At 39.5% G+C, this 24,320-nt stretch overlaps 2 protein-coding genes across 2 annotated transcripts in view; one reads left to right on the top strand and one right to left on the bottom strand.

The window, feature by feature from the left end:
- Positions 1 to 1,739, top strand: part of tspan13a (tetraspanin 13a) — a 47,474-nt gene extending 45,735 nt beyond the window's left edge. The window contains exon 6 of the mRNA XM_055661743.1: positions 372 to 1,739. Coding sequence (XP_055517718.1) covers positions 372 to 446 — 75 coding nt within the window. The 3' untranslated portion in view covers positions 447 to 1,739. The remainder of the gene's footprint in view (positions 1 to 371) is intronic.
- Positions 1,740 to 8,580: 6,841 nt separating this feature from the next.
- LOC129712931 (anterior gradient protein 3-like) overlaps positions 8,581 to 24,320 on the bottom strand; it is a 38,336-nt gene continuing 22,596 nt past the window's right edge. Inside the window, exons 2-9 of the mRNA XM_055661718.1 lie at positions 15,760 to 15,811; positions 15,423 to 15,584; positions 15,241 to 15,304; positions 14,403 to 14,455; positions 14,163 to 14,239; positions 11,701 to 11,764; positions 11,516 to 11,599; positions 8,581 to 8,952 (exon numbers count right to left, since the gene is read on the bottom strand). Coding sequence (XP_055517693.1) covers positions 8,903 to 8,952; positions 11,516 to 11,599; positions 11,701 to 11,764; positions 14,163 to 14,239; positions 14,403 to 14,455; positions 15,241 to 15,304; positions 15,423 to 15,555 — 525 coding nt within the window. The 5' untranslated portion in view covers positions 15,556 to 15,584; positions 15,760 to 15,811 and the 3' untranslated portion in view covers positions 8,581 to 8,902. The remainder of the gene's footprint in view (positions 8,953 to 11,515; positions 11,600 to 11,700; positions 11,765 to 14,162; positions 14,240 to 14,402; positions 14,456 to 15,240; positions 15,305 to 15,422; positions 15,585 to 15,759; positions 15,812 to 24,320) is intronic.

Here is a 24,320-nt window from a genome sequence, read left to right as displayed (position 1 = left end):
TTCAACTTCTAAATTCAGAGATAGGTTCTTACCTTTTAAATAATTGATATGATGAATGTTAAAAATTACTCTTTTATAATATGTCAAATCACTGGATGGATTTAAGAGAGAGTTAGATAGAGCTCTAGGGGCTAGTGGAGTCAAGGGATATGGGGAGAAGGCAGGCACGGGTTATTGATTGGGGACGATCAGCCATGATCACAATGAATGGCGGTGCTCGCTCGAAGGGCCAAATGGCCTACTCCTGCACCTATTGTCTATGTTTCTATGTCATTGCATTCAAAATGTTTAACATGAGATAGTACTCGCACTGTTTTATTTGTTCTCGTGTGTTACCAAATTAAAACAACTTGCAAGTATGTTTGTTTCAGATATTGGGAGTTTGGCTAACGCACAGATACAGGAACCAGAAAGATCCACGAGCAAACCCAAGTGCTTTCCTGTAGGATAATTTTTCAGAAACGTCCCACTACTAGAATATTGCATTTCTGATGCATCCTGTGCATTTTCTTCAGACTTCCTGTAACTCGAGTCCCAAGTTGCTTGCAAGATAATGATTTTTGAAGTGGAATTTAAGGTTTTTTTTTGTTACTCCTTCCTGTTGTAATGAAACTGAGAACAGGGTTGATTTTTTTTTGGAATTGTAGCCACTCCCTTTGACTGCAGCTTAATCCTGGTTGTAGTCTCTTGTTCAGCACAAGAGGATTCCTTAATAGTGGCTTTCAAAATTACCATTTTGTGCAATTCTTTGGATGTATTTTTGAAAGGAAAGCAAGGTAATTTGCATTGTTATGAAACTAAATGGCCACCTCAAGAATTTGCAATGTTAAAACGATGTACTGGCCTTTGACAAATCCATTTTCAGCAAATGCATTTATCTAAAATTGGAGAGATTTTGATTAATCGATGATCATTACTAATATTAAACGTTGGAGTATAATAACTAAATACAAGCCAATGCTATTTATTTTTATGTAATGGTTTGTTAAAGTGTACTGTACTTTGTGAATTTTCAGAAGACAGTTACATGTTTTCTATCTAGGACAAAAATGAATAGATTTAAGGAATTTGTGGATATCGATATTTTGATCAGCTGCTAGGAATAGTCACCTGAGAGATTGCATATATCTATACTGTAAAAGCTTCAAGTTTTAGAAGTACTTGATGGATGTGAATAACAAAACTAATTTCCTCAGGGGGGGAAACACAGTCCCTTCTGATCATACTGTTTCTCTAGCTTTGGAAATGCTTTTACTTGCCTTTGCACCTGTCAGTGTGATTAAAGTGAACTTCTGATGAAGCACCATTGTGTATTGATCAATGATAAATTCAGTATAGTTTTGGCATTCGCCGGATTGTTAATACCTTAGTCTATTTACACTGATTTTAACGTGATGATGATGAAAACTTGCATTTTGCTTTTAGTGCACAGTAAGATTGTTTGATTGGAAACGTAGCTAAATTGGAAATGTGTTTGTGTAGCAATTGTTTTTTCTCTGCATGTGATTGAGGAAATTGTTTATTCAGTTATTTAAAATATTGTCCAATTGTATACAATAGGCATTCGTCGCTTGATATTTCAATAAGTGTACAAGTCACTGATCATTTGCAACTTTGAAATGGAGGTGATTTCAAATATGTTAATGTGGAGAATTATTATAAATTTATGGGATTAGTACATTTCAAGAGACCATGGATAATTGTGGATTCTAACCATTAAAATTTCACATGTGAATGAGTGAATTGATTTTTATCTATTTTTGTGTTTAACAGTTGTCTATTCTTAAATTTCCTTGTATAATTTGAGAACACCCAGAATTATTTTTTTCTCTAGTCATATTTATCAATCACCCTATCCTAGCTAATAAACAGTATCTCAATAGTAATATATTTCACCTTTTATCCTTTTCCTATTGTCATTGTCATTAATCTTTATTTCCAATTTCTATGCAGGCAACCTGGACATAATTACTTCAACAGCTTTCCAGTTAGCAAAGGCCTAGGTTATTGAATACTTTTCCTAAAGGTGATCTCTCAGCCTTTTAAAAAGCACCTAAATTTGTGCCTCATTGACCAAGTCTGTAGCCAACTTTGCTGATATATCTGCTTGTGTTATTCAGTCAAGTTTTATTTGCTTATACATTTGAAGCACAGTAAGATATTTGGCCACATCACTTAAACCTGCATCCACCACCAGGCTGACATCCCTCCCCTGTAATTCATTCTGTGGCGCCTTCGTGCCCACGATGCTTTTGCATACAGCCTGCCACCCCTGGCGATTCGCCAGCAGCCTCACAAGAAGGTCCAGCACAATAACAACTCCAAGGTCAGATGCACTAATTGGCCTTATCCGCACACGGTTTATGATTGGTGAGAATGTAGGTAAAAGGGGATTCTGGAATAAACGCGAGACAAGGTGTCGTTTGTTCTTTGCTTTCTGTCATGGGCTTCAGTAGGTCCTACAATTCCATCATTAAATTTAGGCCATCTGCAGTAATTCTGCAAGCTTGGCTTTCTTAGGGAACCTGTGCATATTTCTGAAAAGCCACCTCCGAGTCATCTTAAATTATTATTAAAACAGTATTGTGCTATAACTCCAGGATAAGTGCCCAACTAAGAAAACCAAGCCCAAAACCAAAGTATTATCTAACTAACTGAATATGTCAATTGTGCTGAAGACAAAAAATAACTCTGAATGCAAAAAACAGCTACCTACATGTTAACTAGCTCTTAAAAAACAAATCATATTGATGCAAGTATAGGGGTTATCAAGCAGGCACCTCCCTTCACTGGTGTTGCGGTGTGTTAGGCCCACGACACCTTGGGAAGGCTGAACAGTGGTTCTGGCATCCCAGAACAAACCCCCAACCCCAACCCACCCCCAAACCCCCCCTCAAACTTGTATCTGTCTGAAAACTTCCCTCCTCTACCTTTCTCTCCCTCATAGATAAAATGAATCGCTACCTTGTCAGTCCTGATGCCCACTGAATTCACGTGCTCTCCTCTCAATTGCTGCAGCTATGCACTTCAAGACCTGGTTATGCCGCCAAGTATACCAAATCTGAGAAAGACTAGTTCTACATCCTGACAAAATATGCCCCAACGTTACCATCTCTGAACACGGGACATGCCGGGTCCCCACCTACCCATTGTCTATTTCACTTCAGCGATCGCAACTTTTATATTCCTTCATTTATAGCTCTAAAATCTTCTCCCAGCTACAATCATTTTTGGATGGACTTCCATTGCAGTGATTAGAATTACAGATTTCCACGTGATCTGGTTTGTGATATTCTCGGACTTGAGATTGCTATGATTTTCTTTCTGTTCTCTGCACCTGTACTTCATGTCTCCTAATGCACAATATCAACATTATGTACACGATATGCACAACATGGACATTACCAACACCATGTTATCGAATTGCCATATGGGTGAAAGATGGGATTGAAGAGAACAGGTGCCAAAATGAAGCTGATTAAAATGGCTGAAAGGCAATCCTGGATGAAATTGTAGTGATGACAGGATGTGTATGAATCAAACAAAATAAAAATCACAAATGATTTAGCAAATTAATCAAGTTCTATGAGGTAGATTTTGACACATAACTATAGTAAATTAATTCTAATTAATTTAAGGTAATAAAGACTAGAAGTAAACTTCAGTTCAAATATGTAACACTCTTGACGTGAATTAAAATGGCTCAAGTAGGCATGTGTCCAGAATTTGATTTGCTAAAGCATGCAAAATATTAGTGCTGCACTTGTACATTATCCTTGGTGGTGGACATGTCTTTAGTTAGTATAGTAGGTTTGGAGTTTATATTAATAAGAGCTGAGCATCAGGAACTATACCCTCCAGTAATGAATGAGATGTGTTCTCACTCAGAAGCAGCATCACCCATAGAGTCTTCCAAGTATGTTTACATTGTTTGCAATTTCTTCATGTTTGGGTACATTACATTAAATCCACTCAACACAGTGGAAATAGTCGCTTTATCAGCAGGATTGCAATACTTAAATTAAATAATTGATAATTCAAGCAAAATGGGTGTTACTGGCAAATTCAAATACTTGTCCCCAAATTACCTGAACCAACTTATGCCCGAAGACCTTTCTGAGGGCATTTAAGAGTCAACCACTTCAATACAGATTTGGAAGCATGTAGATTGCATCAATTTAGTTAAATTATGTTCATTATGGTCACCCTGCCATAGAAAAGATGCCATTAAGCTGGAAAGAGTGCAAAGAAGATTTACGTGAATGTTACAGGGATTTGAGGCTGGGACTTTATTCAGTGGAACACAGGAAGATAAGGAACAATCTTATAATGATGTGTAAACCATGAAGGGACTAGAAGGGGTGATTGCACAGTCATTTCCCTCAGGTTGGGGAATCAAGAACTAGAGGGCATAAGTTATGGTGATTGGGGAAAGGTTTAATAAGAACCTGCAGAGCAACGTTTTGCACAGGCCTTTGATACGTTGGTAAATGTGAGGCTGCTAAACATAAAAACCAAAGGTATTAGAGGGAAGATGCAAGGGTGCTCTATGTGAAAAGGAAACAAAAGGATGTTGGATAAAGAGTGAAATGTAAAGGCAGAGGGATATGTGAGAGGGGACGACAAAGGGAAATGAACGACTTGGGGATGGAAATTAGTGTAAAGGAGGGGAAAGGATCAGGATGATTGAGGGGGGTGGGAGAAATGTGTGCGTAGATGCATGTGGCCCAAGAAAGAAAAGGCATGAGGGTTTTTTCTTGAATATAAGAATTCAATGTTCCTACTGTTGTATTGTAAGCTACACATGTGGAATATGTGCTGTTCGTCCAGTTTGCATGTACCTTAACTCTGGCAATGGAGGAAGCCAGTGACAGAATGGTTTTTATGGGAAGGAGTTAAAATGATCAGCAACTGGTAGGTCCAGCAGACCTTGGTGGACAGAGCACAAATACTGGTGAAATGGTTGCCTTGTCTATGCTTGGTGTCACCAACACAATGAAGGTCACATCAGGAGCATCTATAAGCAGTCAATGTGGTTTGCTGTGGTGCATATGAACCTCTGCCTCATCTGGAAGGGCTGCTGGAATGCCTGGATTGAAGTGTAAGGACAGTTGTTACATCTCCTGTAGTTGCAGAGGAAAGTAGCTGTTGTTGCTGATGGGTTTGGTCAGGTTGGAAGGGATGAGCAAACCAATGAGTTGTGGAGGGAATGGCTTGTTGAAAAGAGTGGAGATGGAAATGACCGACTGGTGGGATCGCATTGCACGTGGTCAAAATGTTAGATGATAATGTGTTGGTTGTGTAGGCTGGTAGGATGAAAGGTGAGGTCCAGTGAACTCTCCTTGTTTCATTTGGGAGGGTGGGAGTTGGAACAAGAGAACTGCAGGACACAAACGTGACTGGTGAGGGCTCCATCCACAACAGCAGGGGAAACCATGTTTAGTGAAGAAAGGACATCAATATTAGAACCTAGAATGGAAAACCTCTTCTTGGGAGCAGAGTCAGAGAAATTGAGGATGAGGGGTGTCATTGTTGCAAGAGGAGGGGTGGGAGGATATGGATTTGTGGTAGACATCATGGAAAAAGGGGTGAGAGGTTTCAAAGATAATCCAAGTGAGTTTGATGGCAGGCTGGAATCTGGATGTTACTGGTGTTTGGAGATGTGCCCAATGGGGCAGAAGTAGGCAGAAACAATAGCTCTGCCCTCTACCAGGACACTCCTGCTTGTGCATTTTGGGAAAGAGATAAAAATTGGCAGGACGGAGTGGGGGAATGGTAAGGTTGGAAGCTGTGTTGGGGAGATAGCCAGAAGTGATGAGATCTGTGACGTTGTTGGAGATATGTGAGAAGGAACTGCAGAAGCTGGTTTAAGCCAAAGGTAGACACTAAATTCTGGAGTAACTCAGCAGGACAGGCAGCATCTATGGGGAGAAGGAATGGGTGACGTTTCGGGTCGAGACCCTTCTTCAGACTGACTTTCACGGGACTTTCATTTCACTTTCGTTTCCTTTTCCTGTGACTTTTAGTCTGAAGAAGGGTCTCGAACCGAAACGTCACCCTTTCTCTCTCGCTCTCCGTAGGTTCTGAGAGAGAGAGAGAAAGAGAGATGATGCCTGTCTTGCTAAGCAATTTGTGATATTCTTGGAGATGATAGTTTAATGTCCTTCTGTGGGGCTATGTTCATGGGGGGGGGGGGGGAAGTATGAGGAGGTGTATGGGAGCTGATGTCTGGCCCCAGCGTGGTACAGGTTACTCTGCCAGACCTCAAAGGTGCCTCCCACTTGTCAATGTGTTTAATGACAATAGTGGGAATGTAGTTCAGCCATCTCTGTAATACTTCTCCAGCAGCTTAAGTATAATGCTACTGGTTTATTGTGAGACAATAAATCCAGTCAGCTCACAAGGCAACCTAACTCACCATACATGAATGCTTTGCCAAAATACCCCGTTTGGATATCTGTCACATTTCCAACAATACCAGCCATCATCAGATGTGATTTGAAAAATATGAGGTGTACCGTTTCAATAGTAGTTGCTTGTTTTGTTTGCAACTTGAACACAGCAACTCCCAAATCTTAATTTTATAGTTAATACTTATTCTCTGTCCTAATCATAGAAACATAGAAATTAGGTGCAGGAGTAGGCCATTCGGCCCTTCGAGCCTGCACCGCCATTCAATATGATCATGGCTGATCATCCAACTCAGTATCCCGTACCTGCCTTCTCTCCATACCCTCTGATCCCCTTGGCCACAAGGGCCACATCCAACTCCCTCTTAAATATAGTCAATGAACTGGCCTCAACTACCCTCTGTGGCAGAGAGTTCCAGAGCTTCACCACTCTCTGTGTGAAAAAAGTTCTCCTCATCTCGGCTTTAAAGGGGTTTCCCCCTTATCCTTAAGCTGTGACCCCTTGTCCTGGACTTCCCCAACATCGGGAACAATCTTCCTGCATCTAGCCTGTCCAACCCCTTAAGAATTTTGTAAGTTTCTATAAGATCCCCTCTCAATCTCCTAAATTCTAGAGAGTATAAACCAAGTCTATCCAGTCTTTCTTCATAAGACAGTCCTGACATCCCAGGAATCAGTCTGGTGAACCTTCTCTGCACTCCCTCTATGGCAATAATGTCCTTCCTCAGATTTGGAGACCAAAAACTGCACGCAATACTCCAGATGTGGTCTCACCAAGACCCTGTACATAGAATCCATAGAACCTGCTCTCCAGAAGTCAGTGTGTTCAACACACTTTCCCATTACTTTCATCTTCACACAAGCAACAGGATAGACCCAAGCTTGCTCATTACCGGGTGCCTAATCCATAGTCTTTGAAACGACGTTAGACTATAATTCTTCCCTTCCAACTGCAATAGCCTTCACTTTCAAGTGGAGCCTTTCTTTGTTGTTGCAGTCACAACAGATTTATTCTGATCAGTACAGAGTTTTGCAGACAGGCTGAGGAAGTAGCAGCTGTAGGTAGACAAAGTGCTGGAGTAACTGAAGTCTCCTTCAGTCTGAAGAAGGGTACCAACCTGAAATGTCACCCATCCTTTCTGGATATGCTGCCTGACCTGCTGAGTTACTCCAGCACTGTGTTAATCTTTAAACTCGTTTCTGCAGTTCTTTCCTACACATAGCCTCTGCAGGTGTTAGTTCACTAAGATTGAAGCTGAATTCTAAGTGTTTTTTACATTGAATATTTATTGAGGGATTAAGTATATGAAATTTTGACTTTGAGATTAGGTCTGTGTGTCAGTTATGAATATTCAAAAGGAAATTCAGATTTAAGACCAGGAACTGCCTTCAAGTAAGAGTTATTTTTAAATGCAATGCGTGTATTCTTACTTATGCAAGTCATCGTTCCTGAACCTTTACTTGCCAACACAATCTTATGAGCCTGTCGCCTGCAGTCGCCTATACGGTCACCACATGTTCGCAGTTGGTTGCTGGGTAGTCGCCGCCTCATTATGGTCACCGTGAATTTTTCAACATGTAGAAAAACATGAAGAACCAGAATGAAGCCACCATGGAAAGAAACGAGAATTCTCGTGCCGTAGGTGCAATGGTAGAGGGTCGCCAGAAGATCGTAGGTTGTGAATTTCATTGGCTCATTAGGGGAAAAAAAACGTCAGCAATTGTTTTCAGAAACAAGGATAACTAACCGGTAATGTTAATGTCTGCCGAGCTTCACAGCCGTGTATCTCTGGCTTTTTGAACGTTGTCTCCACTTCTCCATCCCTATCCCTCCCCCCCTTAAAGGACTCCCCGTACACTTTCACTGTCTTAATTAGCCAACCTTTCTGTTCATCGCGGTGTGTGCCTGTATCACATTGGCTTTGCACCGTGTGAATTTCACTCAGACAGTGCTCCCCCCACTTGCCCTGTCCCCCGCCTGCATAACGGGCTGGTATTGGAAGCGGTGTGTGTGTGTGTGTGTGTGTGTGTGTGTGTATGTTTCACTCTGACAGTCGCTGTTCCAGTCGCTGGTTTTTCAGGCGACTGCCGGTGACTTGACAATCGCTTGAAAAATCACCTAAGTGATTATTAGGAGTTAAGAGTTTCAGTTTAACATATCAAACAGTGGTAAATTTGCATAAATGTTTTATTGTACTTAAAAGGGTTGTGAATGTCACTTAAGAAATACAATTATTTTCATTTTAATTTAATTGGATGAAGGCATATTTAGAAACTTCACATACACAGTGGTATCAAAAGATTTAATAAAATAACTTTCCTTGATGTTAAAATACCCAATATTGAGAGTACATTATTTACACCTTTACTGCACACATCAATGCCGTATTGAGACGAGCAAATACACAGAGTCGACACAATGTGCTGGTTGTGGTTACAAGTGTGAACAGATGAAATTAAAGCTTAAAGGTTCTTAAATGACTTTCAATGTCTTATAAGTCCACCTTCACCAGAATTTTGGCTTTCTCCATGTTTGCTTTCACTAAACGAAGGGAAAAAAAAAACATTTTAGGTAGGACAGTAGATTGACTCATTATCACATAGATATCCATCAATTACAACTTCCTATTACTCAAAAGATACAAAGTTCATATTTTACCAACCCATATGCCACTGATATGAATGAAAATCCAAAGGTAACTCATGTGGTATAAAAGGTCCAGTGTAAAATCTAGGTGCAGGTTTGTTATCGCAAGCCAGTATTTGTTGCTGTCAAACTGCTAGAGTATTTAATATTTGGTCTTTGACACAAGAGCCATGTGATGTGGGAAAACTTAATATTCAAGACTTCTGTAATCAAATTCATGATTAGAAATGCACAACTTAAATTAAGTTTTACAGAAATGCAATTAACCTTTAGCTCTATTGTAAAAAAGGTATTCAAGCTTTGGGTTAATTTATTCAACTAGTGGGCAGAGTTTATTTATCAATTATCTGTAGTTATTGATTTATGGATCAGTATACCAATAAAATGTATTTTATGTAATTAGTTTATTTTTCGAATGATAACTGCCTCACTTGAACTATTTTTTGTGTTTCAGTTTTATAGAATCCAAATGTATTTTGCTCTTTGAGCCAAGGATATGTATTCAAATCTTACACTAGCAGCTCAGGAATTTAAATAAATGAGTGCATGATCATTAGTAGTTGCCAACTAAAAAAAAGTGGCAAAAACCTATCCATGTCTTAGATCCCTGCAGAAAAATGAATTTGTTATTTTTCCCTGGTCTGGTCTACAAGCATCTCCAGATTGCCCTACTAGAAAGTCTACGAAACCTCACACAGGGAACAACTAGGCAGATGTACAGTATAGGAACAGGCCCTTGTGCCCACCATGTCACCAATCTAAACTAATTCAAGCTGTCAGCACATTAGACAGTATCTCCTTCCTGCCTATATGTCAGAGTGTCTCTTAAACATTGCTTATATGATCTGCTTCTACCATATACTCTGGCTATGTAATCCATGCACCCATGTAAGAAACTTTCTTGCAATTTCCCCCCCCCCCCTCACTTCCAGACATGTTCTATCACAGGGTAGAAATCGCAAAGACTGAATTATGTACCCTATCCATTTCTCTTCTAATGTATACTTCTCGGGTATATCATAGATTCATACATTTCCTTACATGAGTAAAGCAAATCACTTTACAAATGTTCCAGGTTCCAGGCCAATATAATCTCAGTGAGCTAAAATTGCAATTAATTTTATAATAGTTGATTCCTGGAAGCAAATCTGATCTTTCAAATTACCTTTAGGTCTAGCAATTTAAATTACTTGTCTTTCCATTTAACTTTAGAAGGACAAATCAGAATTGTGGAATATTATGCTGCAGGTAATAATTTATTAGCCCAGTGCATATCACTGGTTTGCTGAAAGAACTGCAATGTAGCCTCACCCTGAACACCTTATACCAAGATATATAATTTTCTTATTTCTGGTAATAGATTAATTCTTCCACTGCAATATCTAAGAGAGTAATCTTTGTTCTAGCAAGCTTTTGGTTTAAAAAAAGATTAATCAATTATGTGTAGTTATTGATCTATGGATCAGTAGCCATAGTTTGAAATTCTTACTTATCCTGTTAAATTTTAGTAGCTTCAATAACACAAGAGACTCAATCTAATGAAAAGTGTGCTTTGAAACTCAATTTTAAAAAAAAGTGTGCTTTTAAACAAATTTGAATGTCACTCAATTCAAGTGATGAATTACTAATAGAACCCAGATATATAAAAAACAGGTATGCCAATGCAACATTTTTAGTTTACCAGTGGGGAATGTCTAGGAGGCCAGGAGATTCCAACCTGGAGCCTTGCCTGCTGGATGCACACATTGGGAAATAAGAGTTCCCACAGTTATGCCTTCACTGTGCCATTTGGACATTGTCCCACAGGCAGATGCATTCCAAGAGCTTCCACAATACTAAAGCCATAAATGCCAACATAATAATCAATTTGGGCCCATTCATAGTAAAGGCAAATTCAGGATTGCCTTCAATCTGCATCACTGCAATAAATGCTTTTTCTGGAAAACAAGAGTTTGCAGGGAGACCCAATAGAAGTATAGACAAGTATTGAAGCATAGGGATAGATAGTAAATCTTTTTTTACCGGAGTACAAATAAAAATTAACCATTGAAGCCGACCTCCACTAAATGATCTACTGTGTTATTTATCAAGTGTCCTATTAATTTTCCTACAGCCATTCTATTCCAATATCCCCATCTCCTTCCTCCCGGACACCAGGCTGAGAGCATGCATGTGCACATGTCTGGAATGTGGCGTTTGTGGAGGCCAATATGATGGTGATATTTAAGAGACTTTTGGATAGGCATATGGATACGAATTATGTGCAGGTAGACAATTTGGTCTTGACGCCATGTTCGACACAGACATTGTGGGCTTAAGGGCCTGTTCTCATATTGTACGTTCTAAGTGCTCATAATCCAGTGAGCATTGAATTTAAAAAGCAGATAATGGAATACAAAAGGTTAACAGATTGTAACAATGAATTTGCATTAGTTTAACTGAAGCACTTTAGACTTACAGCGATCAATGTCACCATCCTCGTAGGTGTATAGACGATTGCTATATTTTCCTACAATATCTCCTCTCACTGTTAAAGAGGGATCTGCATTCAAAGAAAGACAATGTTCAATATTTGCATTTACAGTGGTCAAGTACCAACAAATACGTATAACAATTCAAATCCAAACATTTAACAATGCTTACCTACGAAGATGATTCTGGGAACATATTGGCCGTCTTGTTGTAGGTTTTTGTCATTTGTTTCGAACTGGAATGAGAATGAATATTTGTTCACAATAACACCACCAAATTGGATTGTATTAACGACCCATCCCACTTAGAAGACCCTAGTCGAGTTGAAAAAAATGTCAAGGTCGTGTTGACTCCCCGAAGTAAAAGATCTCCTACGACCTCAGTCTTACCTGAGACCAACTACGACTAGCTACGAGTGGAAAATTATCACATGATAAAATTATGTAATGTTTGCATTTTTGTTTCTCGGGCCAGTTACCGACCTACAACTACCCACGACTACCATCACGACCTATCTACGAGTCAAAAGTATCAATTTTTTCCATGCCGACATTTTAAAGAAAAACTTGCGGACATTTATCAGGCTGGAAAAAACGCCACTACCTACTTTTGCTACGAGTACGCGGAGACCACTCACAAGCATGAGGAAGAGTTACGAAGACCTCCTATGACCTCGTGGCGACCATGCTGCAAGTACGGGTCAAGGGCAAACTCGGCAAGAGGTCGCGAATTAGGTTGTGAAAGTGGGACGGGCTTTAGTAATGCTATGTTGATGTGCAAAACAAAACTGCAGTGTATTTAAATGAACAATCTAGTCTTAGTTTTGTGTATTGAGCATGTGCATGATGATATACAACAGAAAATATTAGTTTTCATCTTTCAAAAAGGCTTGGAAGCCCACAAGGAATGGAGAGTGCAATTCCAAAGAGTATCAACAGGAGTTTGAACATTGCAAGACAGTTGCATTAAAGCCTGTAATCTGATCTACTGTTTAGATACTGGATAGGAGAAATAATTTCTGCACATCTTTCTAACTTTTTTGTTGTTTTGCAAGCATCCCTGGAGTTGCATTTGGAGTAGTCTTGGAGATACAGCACAGAAACAGGCCCGTCAACCCAGCTCATCCATCAGACCAAGATGCCTCATCTAAACTAATCCAATTTACCCATGTTTGGCCGATATCCCACTAAACCATTCCTATTCACGTACCCATTGACACAGAAATGATTAAAGTTCTCCAAACATTAAATTCGTTGGGATCAGACAGTTTTTCCAATTAAGGAGCCAAATTTGACATTGGTTGTATGCATGGCTCCATGCAAAAGTTAACCTATGGAGGGTATCATCCAACATGTAGTTAAATAATACGGATATAACATAGTGGCCATTTCAATGTTTGGTCAAATTAAAGTGAAAACTTCTAATCTACCACTATTAAAATTTCAAACTTTGTTTTGCTGTGAAATGCTGCAAGGGCCCCCAAAGGTCAAGTTGTACACTTTCAAATTGGAGTTTACTTAAATTTTTTTATAATTTTTTATTATTATTTATTTTTAATTCTTAGTGGTTTAGTAGCTTCATTAATGTTTAATTACATCTCTGCAGCAAAGCCAGGACTATGGTTCAACTGGCTATCAGACGTTTCCGTAAAAGGGACTGGTTCTGACACTTCTACATGGAGGACAGAATATACATCAGAGCAGGCATTTGATGAAGAAAATGGTTTCTACAAAAGGAATTTTAGTAGGGAGCTTGCCCACAGACAGTAAGTGTGTGAATGGCAAGTGGACAACCAGCTGCTAACTGAAAATTCTGTGCTGGAGTAGTGTCCGAATATTTTTTTCATGTTATCTCCTGTGACAATAATTTAAACTACATCAGTGTAATAAACTAGTTAAATCTGCAAACTGGGGAAATATGATCTTGACTGAAAACATCACCCATTCCTTCTCTCCAGAGATGCTGCCTGTTACTCCAGCATTGTGTGGCTTCCTATGATTGAATGAATCAGCCTCGATACTACAGAACAAGTTAATCAAAATCTGTGGGCAGTCTTAGTATTGGCACTCGAATTGTAGATAACCGGATTCATGCATACTGATATAGACGCAATATTTCACCACGCTTTAGTTAATCAGGATAAAATTAAGAAACTTAAAGTGTCCTAGTAGATTCAAACCTCAAGTTCAAGAAGTGTAGAATGCCAATGAGTGATAATAGAAAATGTTAAACTAAAAATGCTCAAACAGAGGTCAAATTACAATACAGCAATTTCTACATTGGCAGTCAATGTATTTTGTCTTATTGCACCATATCTAATGGAGCTGGCTAAGAAAGTGAAAGGACCATGGGCCAGTACATTAAAACGCCACAAGATTAATCCACAGAACACCATGGTGGATGAAAGAAACCGGGTTGTTTAATCAGCAAAGGCAATGCCTGAAAATATTGTACAAATATCAACTTTCATATAGAGAAGGCTAATCTGGCATTACTTTTACTGAAAATGGCACTTCTATAAAATGTTAGAAAGTTAAGATTTAATTTACACACTGAATAATAATATTTTTCAAAACTGGCACTGTTATTGCTCACTATTATATATAAAGATTTCAAACACCCCCCCAACTTACCACAAGATTAAGCATAACAAAGTCCTCTCTTGCCATTTTCTGAATGTCTTCATTCGCAGCAAATGCTTTCTTCAAGGCTGTTAAGGAGAAGATACAAGGAAGAATTTAGAAATAGTGCACTTCAACAAACGTTTGCAGATAAGTGCCATTGGATCTTTCATACCAAAAATAAAACATTGTAATTGCTACTTTGACGAATAGAATAATGAGAATTAATTGCTTGCCAAAGAGACCACTGACCTTGACTGAATTGACATTCTTCCAAGTGATGGATCACCATTAAGGGCCGGTTGCTGAAATGCAACAGACAAATATTCAGTTTAAAGCAAGCACAATTTCAGCACAGTAGTCCATGTCAATGAATAAATAAGGCTTTTGTTAATTATCATATTACAGTTTTTAAAACATACAAGTGTTCTCCTACCCCTCTGCCATTTCTTTTATTAGCATGGGCCAATGTGTTGGAACTGGAACTCTATTTCTTACTTCAGATATTGGTTGCTACATGTTCATGTCTCTTCTATAATCCCTTGTATTCCCCCTCCCCCCTCCCCTATAGAACTTGTGCAATCTCTTCCTCCCATGGAAAATTCCCTAATGCATCCCTCCGGTTTCGTCCCACACGGCAACGGCGTGCAGGGTTGGAGGCTGATTGGTTTCTGTAAATTGTTCACAAAGTGACCAACAAGTGACCATTGGTCGGCGCGGACTGGGTGTGGGTTGAAGGGGCCCGTTTCCACGCTGCATCTCTAAACACCTTGTACCGCCTGTTCCGGGTTCCGAGCCCACACTTCCAAAGTTTCACCCGTTTCCACGCTGTATCTCTAAACACCTTTAGCCCACACTTGCAAGGTTCCACCCATTTCCCCAAAGTTTACTCTATTCTCCTAAACCTTCATGCAGCTATCGTGGTTCTTATCACCAATCACTCTCAGTTTGCTTCACTAATATAGCATCCAACACGATTTAGATGTGCAAGTATAGAGGATCGAAACTACAGGTTCGTTTGAAACGTACAGGTGCGCGGGTAGCTCCAGCCAACACTAGAGAGCGCCTTTAGCTAAAAAGACAGTAGTACCTCTTTCTGGATTTGAACAAACCCTCTTCGTAGGTCTGAACCCAATTAACTTCGTCGGCCCATCCTATAAATAAAATAAAAGGTGCACACATTACCATGAAGGCACGGAGAAGGAGAGCAGCTTCCATGGACAGATAACGATGCAACCCAGTCAGATGTGAGGAGAGAAGTTGCAAGTTTACCTCTGGATAGGCTGGGAGGACATCTCTTCTCATTTGCAGGCTCCTTGGCAGCCTTCGTTGAAGCAGGGCCCCTGGCCAGACAGACCGACACAGCAGCCAGCACCACCACCAGCGAGAGTGAAAGGTTAGACATTCTGGTGAGATTCAACTTCACGCAAATTGCTGGAGATGCAGAACACATAATTAGCAAAGTAACGAGTTCTGTCAAGTGCACTCGTTTGTAAATAATTAAAAAGTGAGAAAACGGAAATAAAGTCCAGAAAATATTTCATATTGAGGCAAGTGATTTCCTTTTCTGGGTAAACATCAGAAACTAAAGTTTATCTCTCTAACTTACCTGTGGCGAGCTGTCAATGACTCGGAACTGAGAGCCGTAAAGACCTTGCTGTGATTCAGGCGTGTTAGCTTTCCAAATATATACACGAAGTTTGCTCCCCATTGGTCGCCATCCTTACATCGCCCTCCCCAATTGGAAAACACAGGAAGAGTGAGCTTTGCTTAGAACATTTACTTGCTTCTTTGTAAATTCCAATGTCCATTTTTAAACTTTTTGAGCTCTTGATTTTCAAAGTAAGGTACTTTAGGTGCGATTTTGCAAGTTTGGGCAAGAATAATGCATTATTTAGGAAATTTGGCACTTTTTCAAAAGATTGGGTAATTCAAATCAGTGTCTGTAGATAATTCAGAAAGCTGACTGGTCTCTCTGCTATTGGCTGAAAGTTTTACGGGCAACATGATAATAGTTTTAATTGTATTCTAATGAGCATTGAGCTGATTCACAACTTTCAAATCTTTTGTTAAGGTGAATGACTCTAATATTATATGCAGTAACATTTGGACGTATTTCATATTTTGATACACAAAATGCATTTTATTTGGAAAGAATATATTTTTAAAGCAAAAAAAGTATTTAAAATCAATCTTTCCTTACACTTTTTGTTTCCAAAAATCAACTGCTGAGGATAAACAACAAGCATTTCTTCAACCTCAATTTTAGCTTCTTCTGGCACTGTCTGCAAATGTTTCCCAAACAACAACTCTGTCTTTATTTAATGGGAATTGCCATTCATTTATCATCCTAAAATGTATCTGAGAATGTTCTACTTTTCTCAACTGTGTTCTTTCGCTAGCTTTCTAATCCATTCATATTTGCCTGTGTAGAGATTATTTATGGATATAAATAAAAATCAAATGTGATTCATATAATGAGTCCAGTAGCTCCAGTACTCATGAACTCACTTCTTATCTGATTTCAATAACTCCTTTGTCACAGTCTTTGCTTTAATTGTATCAACTAATATCTCAAGCAGCACTTTTAACAATAGGTTTGAAAGTCCACAAAATATCCTACATCATTGCTTTCAATTACTCTCCAGATTTTCAATCTATTAGTCAAAGTAATTTTTTTTTAAAATCTGTAATCACAAAGCTTTTAAAATCATAATTCATCTCTAACATTAATGGAGGAACTATGTATTATTTGTTATCTATGCTGCCTCACCTCCATCATCCACATGCGTGTTTTTTGTGCGATTAATTTTGCCACAATATTAATGTTGCTATAATTATTTCCTTGGCAACCTCCTTCAGCTATAAATTCTTATTCGGGGAACGTAATGGACCTTGTTTAAAAATAATTTCCCACTTAATACATACCAATTGATCCCATTTTAACTTTCCTATCTGCATACAGTTGAAGGCACCCTTCACCTTTCAAGACACCTTTCCTCAAAACCGCAAATGCACATTATCCGTTTGTTTATCATAACCAACAACCGGCAATTTCTTTAAAAGTTAAATCAAATTGAAATCCAGCACTTTATTGCATCAAAAAGCATGTCAAGTGCTGGTGATAATTCTGCCTCTGCCTAGGTGATCAATAAATCTCGTAATACTTCGCAGAATTCTGGCATGACTGACACAAGTATTGAGCTTTTCACTCACTGGATGTTACTTGACATTATTTTTGAAAACTATGTCAACTTAAAGTGTTCCTGAGGTATACCTTTTATTAAACCAGGCTTTTACATACCTTTGCTAATATCAGCTAATGCAGCTCGGTGTTAAATTTTGTCTGATAGCACTCATGTTAAATTATTTTAGGATATTATACTATATTAAAGATGCTGTGTAAAAACAAGATACTGACCAAGCGAAAGCACAATCATGAGGGGCATTAATGTTGGATAAGGAGGTGGAAAGATAAAATATTTATGCAGGGACATAAATTAAGGCAATATGGATTCAGAGGAAGCTCTGGAAAATCAGTTGTAATGCTCATGCAAAGATAAAAATTGGCCAAACCATAAATAGGCTCAATTAGAACAATTTTGAGGCTTTACTGGACTAAGAAACAAGGCTGTGGGGGTGGTGAACTAAATGTCACGCAATGGATATTTAGATGAAGATGAGAGTGGGAAGCTAAAGACCATGGTCAAAGCAAATTAGGAACATTATGAAAAGAAAAACATGAAAGAGAATTTGAGTTGTTTCAGAGATGAACATTGAAAGAATGTAATGGTGAATAAGGAAATAAAAAAGTGTTTACTGAACCATTGGAAGATGAAGGGTGCCTTCAACTGCATCCAGACAGGAAAGTTAAAATATGACCAATTAGTTAAATGCTGATTTTTAAATTTAATGCATAGAACAAGAAGTTATAGCTGTAGGAGTTTGCTGAGGAAGTAATTATGGCAGGACAAATGATGGGATGCATGTAAAAATAAAGGAATTCAAATTGTGCTCATCTCGTCAATTTATTTCAATTAGAAAAATAACGAGGGAAAAGAAGTTATGCGCTTAACTTATAGAAATGTAAAAGTAGTTTCTATATTTCCCAAGAGTTGGGGAAACATTTGGGCTCCAGTGTAGAACGTGGATTTATCGCCCACTTTTAAAAAAGAGAGTGGCTGCAACAGACATCACACCATGTGTTCTGCTGCAGGATCTTGGCCCAAATATCGCCCATCCTTTTTATCTCCACAGATACTGTACTGCCTGGTCTGCTGACTTCCTCCAGTAGTTTATTTCTTGCTCCAGATTATACTAACTGCAGTTTCTTGTGCTTCACACCATGTAAATATGGGTAAATAATGTGTCACATTGAACATAGAACATGTTCACACAGGAGTGGGTCCTTTGGCCCACAATATTTGTACCAAACATGATGCCGAGTTAAACTGATTTCATCTGCCTGAACATGATCCATATTCCTCTATTCCCTGCACTTCCACGTGTTTATCTAAAAGCCTCTTAAACGCCACAACCGTATCCGCCTCCATCTCCATCCCAGGCCACCGCTACTCTGTGTAAAAAATCTTGCCCCTTGCCTCTGCTCTCACCTTATAGCTATGCCCTCTAGTGTTGGACATTTCCACCCTAGGAGAAAGGTTCTAACTATTTACCCTACCCTGTATTGGTTTGTGATCTGTTTTTCTCTCTGAAACATAGAAACATAGAAACATAGAAATTAGGTGCAGGAGTAGGCCATTCGGCCCTTCGAGCCTGCACCGCCATTCAATATGATCATGGCTGATCATCCAACTCAGTATCCCGTACCTGCTTTCTCTCCATACCCCCTGATCCCCTTAGCCACAAGGGCCACATCTAACTCCCTCTTAAATATAGCCAATGAAGTGGCCTCAACTACCCTCTGTGGCAGAGAGTTCCAGAGATTCACCACTCTCTGCGTGAAAAAAGTTCTTCTCATCTCGGTTTTAAAGGATTTCCCCTTTATCCTTAAGCTGTGACCCCTTGTCCTGGACTTCCCTAACATCGGGAACAATCTTCCTGCATCTAGCCTGTCCAACCCCTTAAGAATTTTGTAAGTTTCTATAAGATCCCCTCTCAATCTTCTAAATTCTAGAGAGTATAAACCAAGTCTATCCAGTCTTTCTTCATAAGACAGTCCTGACATCCCAGGAATCAGTCTGGTGAACCGTCTCTGCACTCCCCCTATGGCAATAATGTCCTTCCTCAGATTTGGAGACCAAAACTGTACGCAATACTCCAGGTGTGGTCTCACCAAGACCCTGTACAACTGCAGTAGAACCTCTCTGCTCCTATACTCAAATCCTTTTGCAATGAAAGCTAACATACCATTCGCTTTCTTTACTGCCTGCTGCACCTGCATGCCTACCTTCAATGACTGGTGTACCATGACACCCAGGTCTCGCTGCATCTCCCCCTTTCCCAATCGGCCACCATTTAGATAATAGTCTGCTTTCCTGTTTTTGCCACCAAAATGGATAACCTCACATTTATCCACATTATACTGCATCTGCCAAACATTTGCCCACTCACCCAGCCTATCCAAGTCACCCTGCAGTCTCCTAGCATCCTCCTCACAGCTAACACTGCCCCCCAGCTTAGTGTCATCCGCAAACTTGGAGATATTGCCTTCAATTCCCTCATCCAGATCATTAATATATATTGTAAATAGCTGGGGTCCCAGTACTGAGCCTTGGGGTACCCCACTAGTCACTGCCTGCCATTGTGAAAAGGACCCGTTTACTCCTACTCTTTGCTTCCTGTTTGCCAGCCAGTTCTCTATCCACATCAATACTGAACCCCCAATGCCTTGTGCTTTATCCAATAATATTTGCTCCCTGAAAGGCTCAGGGAGCAAAATTCCTGGCTTTGTGTTGATGTTATTTTATGGGGGTTTTTTGGTTTCTTACAAGAGAACTCAATCATGGTGAAATGTGTTGTAACAAATGGCTTGTCATTTTCAACCTGCTCCTACTTGTTTGGTTAATTCTGCTCAGGTCCCAGACTAGTGACATAGATTATATATATTTTTTTAAGTATCAGAAAGGTTAGATACTGGCAGGAAATTTAGATGAGAAAGAAATAAGGTCAAAACTATGCAATTATATGCATGGGACCCAAACTGATTCTATAAGTAATGATAAATGCAACTTGACATGATAGTCTAATGTGGACCCTTCACTGTGGACCCCAATAACATTCAGGCATCACAGGGAAGCTCTCCTGCTTGGCTGTCAAAGACCAATGGGCTCATCATTGTGAAGATTTCACAAAGTCTATCGATAATATGCAATTGAGCAGAGTGAGTGGTGTACGTCTCCTTGAAAAGGATTGAGAGTAAGAATGTTATTTTCAAAAATGCAAGAATAAATATTCCTTTTATTTTCTCTTTAATTGAATAGCAGCCCTACCGCAGATTGCATGGGGATTGTGTATTCGGGAAGTACAATTATATATCCGATATAAATCCCAGTGTGGAAGATACACCATGTCTAAACAGAAGATCCCTGAGATAGAGCCTTGATTAAAACACAGTGCTGGAGTAACTCAGTAGGTCTGGCAGCATTTCTGGAGGATCCTTCTACAGACGGGTTCTGACCCAAATCATCATCTATCCCCGTCTTCCTGAAATTATACCTGACATGTTGAATTACTCCAGTGCTTTGTGTTTTACTCAAGATTCCAGCATCTGTAGTTCCTTGTGTCTCCATGGAATGATTCTCACCTGATTCTCCATCTTTCAGGGGGATGGAAGGTCATTTTCTCTGCCATCCTTGTGCAAACTGTTGTGCAAAGCTCGATTTCAGTACATTTGAATCCTGATTCATTACTCTTGATATGAAGTATTCAATATGTTTCTCTCTTCACGAATGCTGCGTGACCTGCTAATAATTCCAGCATTTAACATTTTTATTTCAGATTTCCAGCATTTTCGTTTTTGTTCTCTTTGTGAATATAGATCTTTGTTTAATTTCTACCTCTTATCGTATCTCTCTAGCAAAATTATGGTAAGAGAGAATGATGAAGAAAGTTTCTGTTTGGACCAGTGGGAATCGAGAAGCAGTTAAAGTTTCAAGTCATCTTTTCTTTGAACTGTAAAGTTAGAAATGAAACAGGTTTAAAATGGCAAAAACAGGGGAGATGAGTGGAAAGACCAAAAGAAAGGTCTGTGAGATTTCACCTGGATGCTTGCACATTTTACAGTGGGTTTGTTCTGAAAGCAAGAATGAGTTCTAGAAATCCAAATGAAATAAATATTATTGGATAAACCTCAACATAATTAATGCCAAGATGTTGTAAATCTGCAACGTCATCATTTAAGATACCACACCCTCCTGCTTGTGAGAAACAAAGTAATGCTGGCGGCATTGACAGGTTTCACCACTCCCTGGGTGAATTAGAGACATCAACTGAGTTGGAAATTTGGCATCCTTTCAAAAGACTATGTATATCAAACCACATTTTATGATTTAATTGAAGGAAAACTTGTCTTTTTGCTATTGGTCAAAAGTTTCATTTGTTCTAATTTTATTCAAAATGGCCCCTGTGCTGATTCACTACTTTAGCCTCTTTGTGGGTGAGAAGTATCACACCCCAAATAACTTTGGTAAACTTTCTACCAGAGCACATAAACATTTTCAAGTACTTCTAACGAGATTTTATAGCAAGTAGATTTCAAGCACATTTAATGTTCTTACTTATTTTGACCGGTCAATCTTCAGATAGGAGCCAGGCAGATTTTAATTCCAACATAATTCATATTAGCAACTAGTTTGGAAATTGACATAATTGAAGGAATATTTGAATGTTTATTAAATAATTGAAATATTGTCTAATTACTGCATCAATTTGCATTGCATCAATCAGAAAATTGTGTAATTATCAAAATAAAATGTGTTTCATGATATGAATGATCTGTTGTGATGGTTATGGCTGGTCGCAGCATGTAACATGGTTCATAATTTCATTATAAATAATTCTGAGGGTGTATGTTGTTGGAGATCAACATAAACAGAGGGAGAATACTAACAAATGATAGCAGCCAAACAGAATGGACAACAGTGAAAAAGTAATATTTTGTTTTTAGTTTCTATTTATTACATGCACTTTCCGAATATTTGGACAATAGAGGAAGTGCATCATATTGTTCATCATCAGCTTATAATGAACAATACAGCTGTCCCCTATGATGTGATAAACTGTATCAACAGATTCAATCCTTTTTTGTAATAGATCCATGGAGTATGCTTTACACTTGGAATTATAGTTCAATGATGCTCTGCCTGGGATTTGCTAAAAGCATTAAGTTATTTATCATATTTAGTTATTACCCACGTTAAAATAATGTGTGGATTTCATTAATACATGTAGCATAGCCAAATCAACTTATGTTCTGCAAGAGGTTATTAGATTTAATCTGAGAGGTTGCGCCATGGGTCATATAAAAAATTCCCAATCACCTAGTGAACATCCCATGTCAATCAAATCATGTGATTAGATTATTATGAGTGGGAAGGAACTGCAGATGCTGGTTTACACCGAAGAGACATAAAATGCTGCAGTATCTCATTGGGTCAGGCAGCATTTCCGAAGGGTTGGATGAATGGTTTTGACCCAACACATCACCTATTCCTTTTCTCCCGAGATGCTGCCTGACCCGCTGAGTTACTCCAGCTTTTTATATCTATGTTTAGATTTTAGGATACTATAGACACGCTTCTTCAGGAAAAATAGGAAACTCTGTGATTTCAACCTCAACCACTAGGCTACAGTATGTTGGTGATAGTAAAGTACCTGTACATGAAGAAACTAAGTTCCAAGGCATCATTGATTAATTCTCTAAACATACAATCCAATAAAATACAATACAATACAATGTATTTGTTATCATTTGAACCTCATTGAGGTTCAAATGAAATTTGGTTTCTGCACAAGAAAAAGAACCAAGACACAACACAATTTACACAAACATCCATCACAGTGAATCTCCTCCTCACTGTGATGGAAGGCAAAGTCTTATCTCTCCCCTGCACTCCTCATTCTTCTCCTGATGTCAGAGTCAAAGCCCCCGGCGGGCGATGGTAAGTGTCCCGAGGCCATTAAAGCCACGCCGGGTGATGCAAGGCCCCGCTCCGGGTCTTGGTGTTGGAGCCCCTGGCGGGCACTAGCAAGTCCCACGGCCGTTAAAGCCACGCCGGGCGATGTAAGGCCCCGCTCCAGGTCATCCTCAACCCCGCAAATCGGGCGGGAGAAGTCGTTGTTGCGGAAGCCCCGAAAAGCGGTCTCCCACCAGGGACCCGCGGGCTCCCGGTGTCACTGTCCACCAGACCTGCGGTTGGAGCCTCCGAATCTCCGGGGTTGGGCTGCAGCAGCGCGCCACCACAGCTCCTCCCGCTCCGAATTCGGCCAGCTCCGCGATGGTGGGTAAGTCCGCAGGCTCCGCGACTGGAGCCCCAGGTCGTTCCGGTTGGAGGCTGCCTACTGTGCTAGGCCCCAACGACAACGGAGACCCGACAAAGAAAAGGTCGGGTTCGCCGTAGAAGGAAAAGATTTAAAAGTTTCCACATCCCCCCCACACACCACACATACCCACACACATAGCCACACACATACCCAGTTAAAAATAAAATAATACTATAACTACATTCAAACGAGACAAAAAATAAAAAAAGACAGACGGACTGCAGAGGCCGCTGCAACGTGAGTCGTGCCGCCCACCCGGATATAATGGGTATTAAACTAACAAAAATAATGGGCGTTAAACTAAACATCCATTGTACAAAACTCTTCTTGAAACTCCCTGCACAATTCGATCCTCTGAAAATAAAGGCCCATGATAAGGTGTTTGATAATGTTGAATACTTATTTTTTGAGAATCACCAATCAACAAAGGGAAACATTGATATAAAAATTCACCAGTACTTTTTATATGTGGTTTCATCAAAAAAAATATCGGCATCATCTCTCAGGCCAAAATCCGCAGCAGTGAGACCCTAATTGCACTTGGTCAGTCCCGTTGGAAAGACCACAAGATTTGCAATCCCAATATAAGACTCTGGAAACAGGAAACACAGAATGTAGGGCGGCACGGTGGCGCAATGGTTGAGTTGCAATATTACTGCACCAGAG

The sequence above is a fragment of the Leucoraja erinacea genome, chromosome 2, assembly GCF_028641065.1.
Source record: "Leucoraja erinacea ecotype New England chromosome 2, Leri_hhj_1, whole genome shotgun sequence".
NCBI lineage: Eukaryota > Metazoa > Chordata > Chondrichthyes > Rajiformes > Rajidae > Leucoraja > Leucoraja erinaceus.
This window is presented reverse-complemented; position numbering and strand designations above follow the sequence as displayed.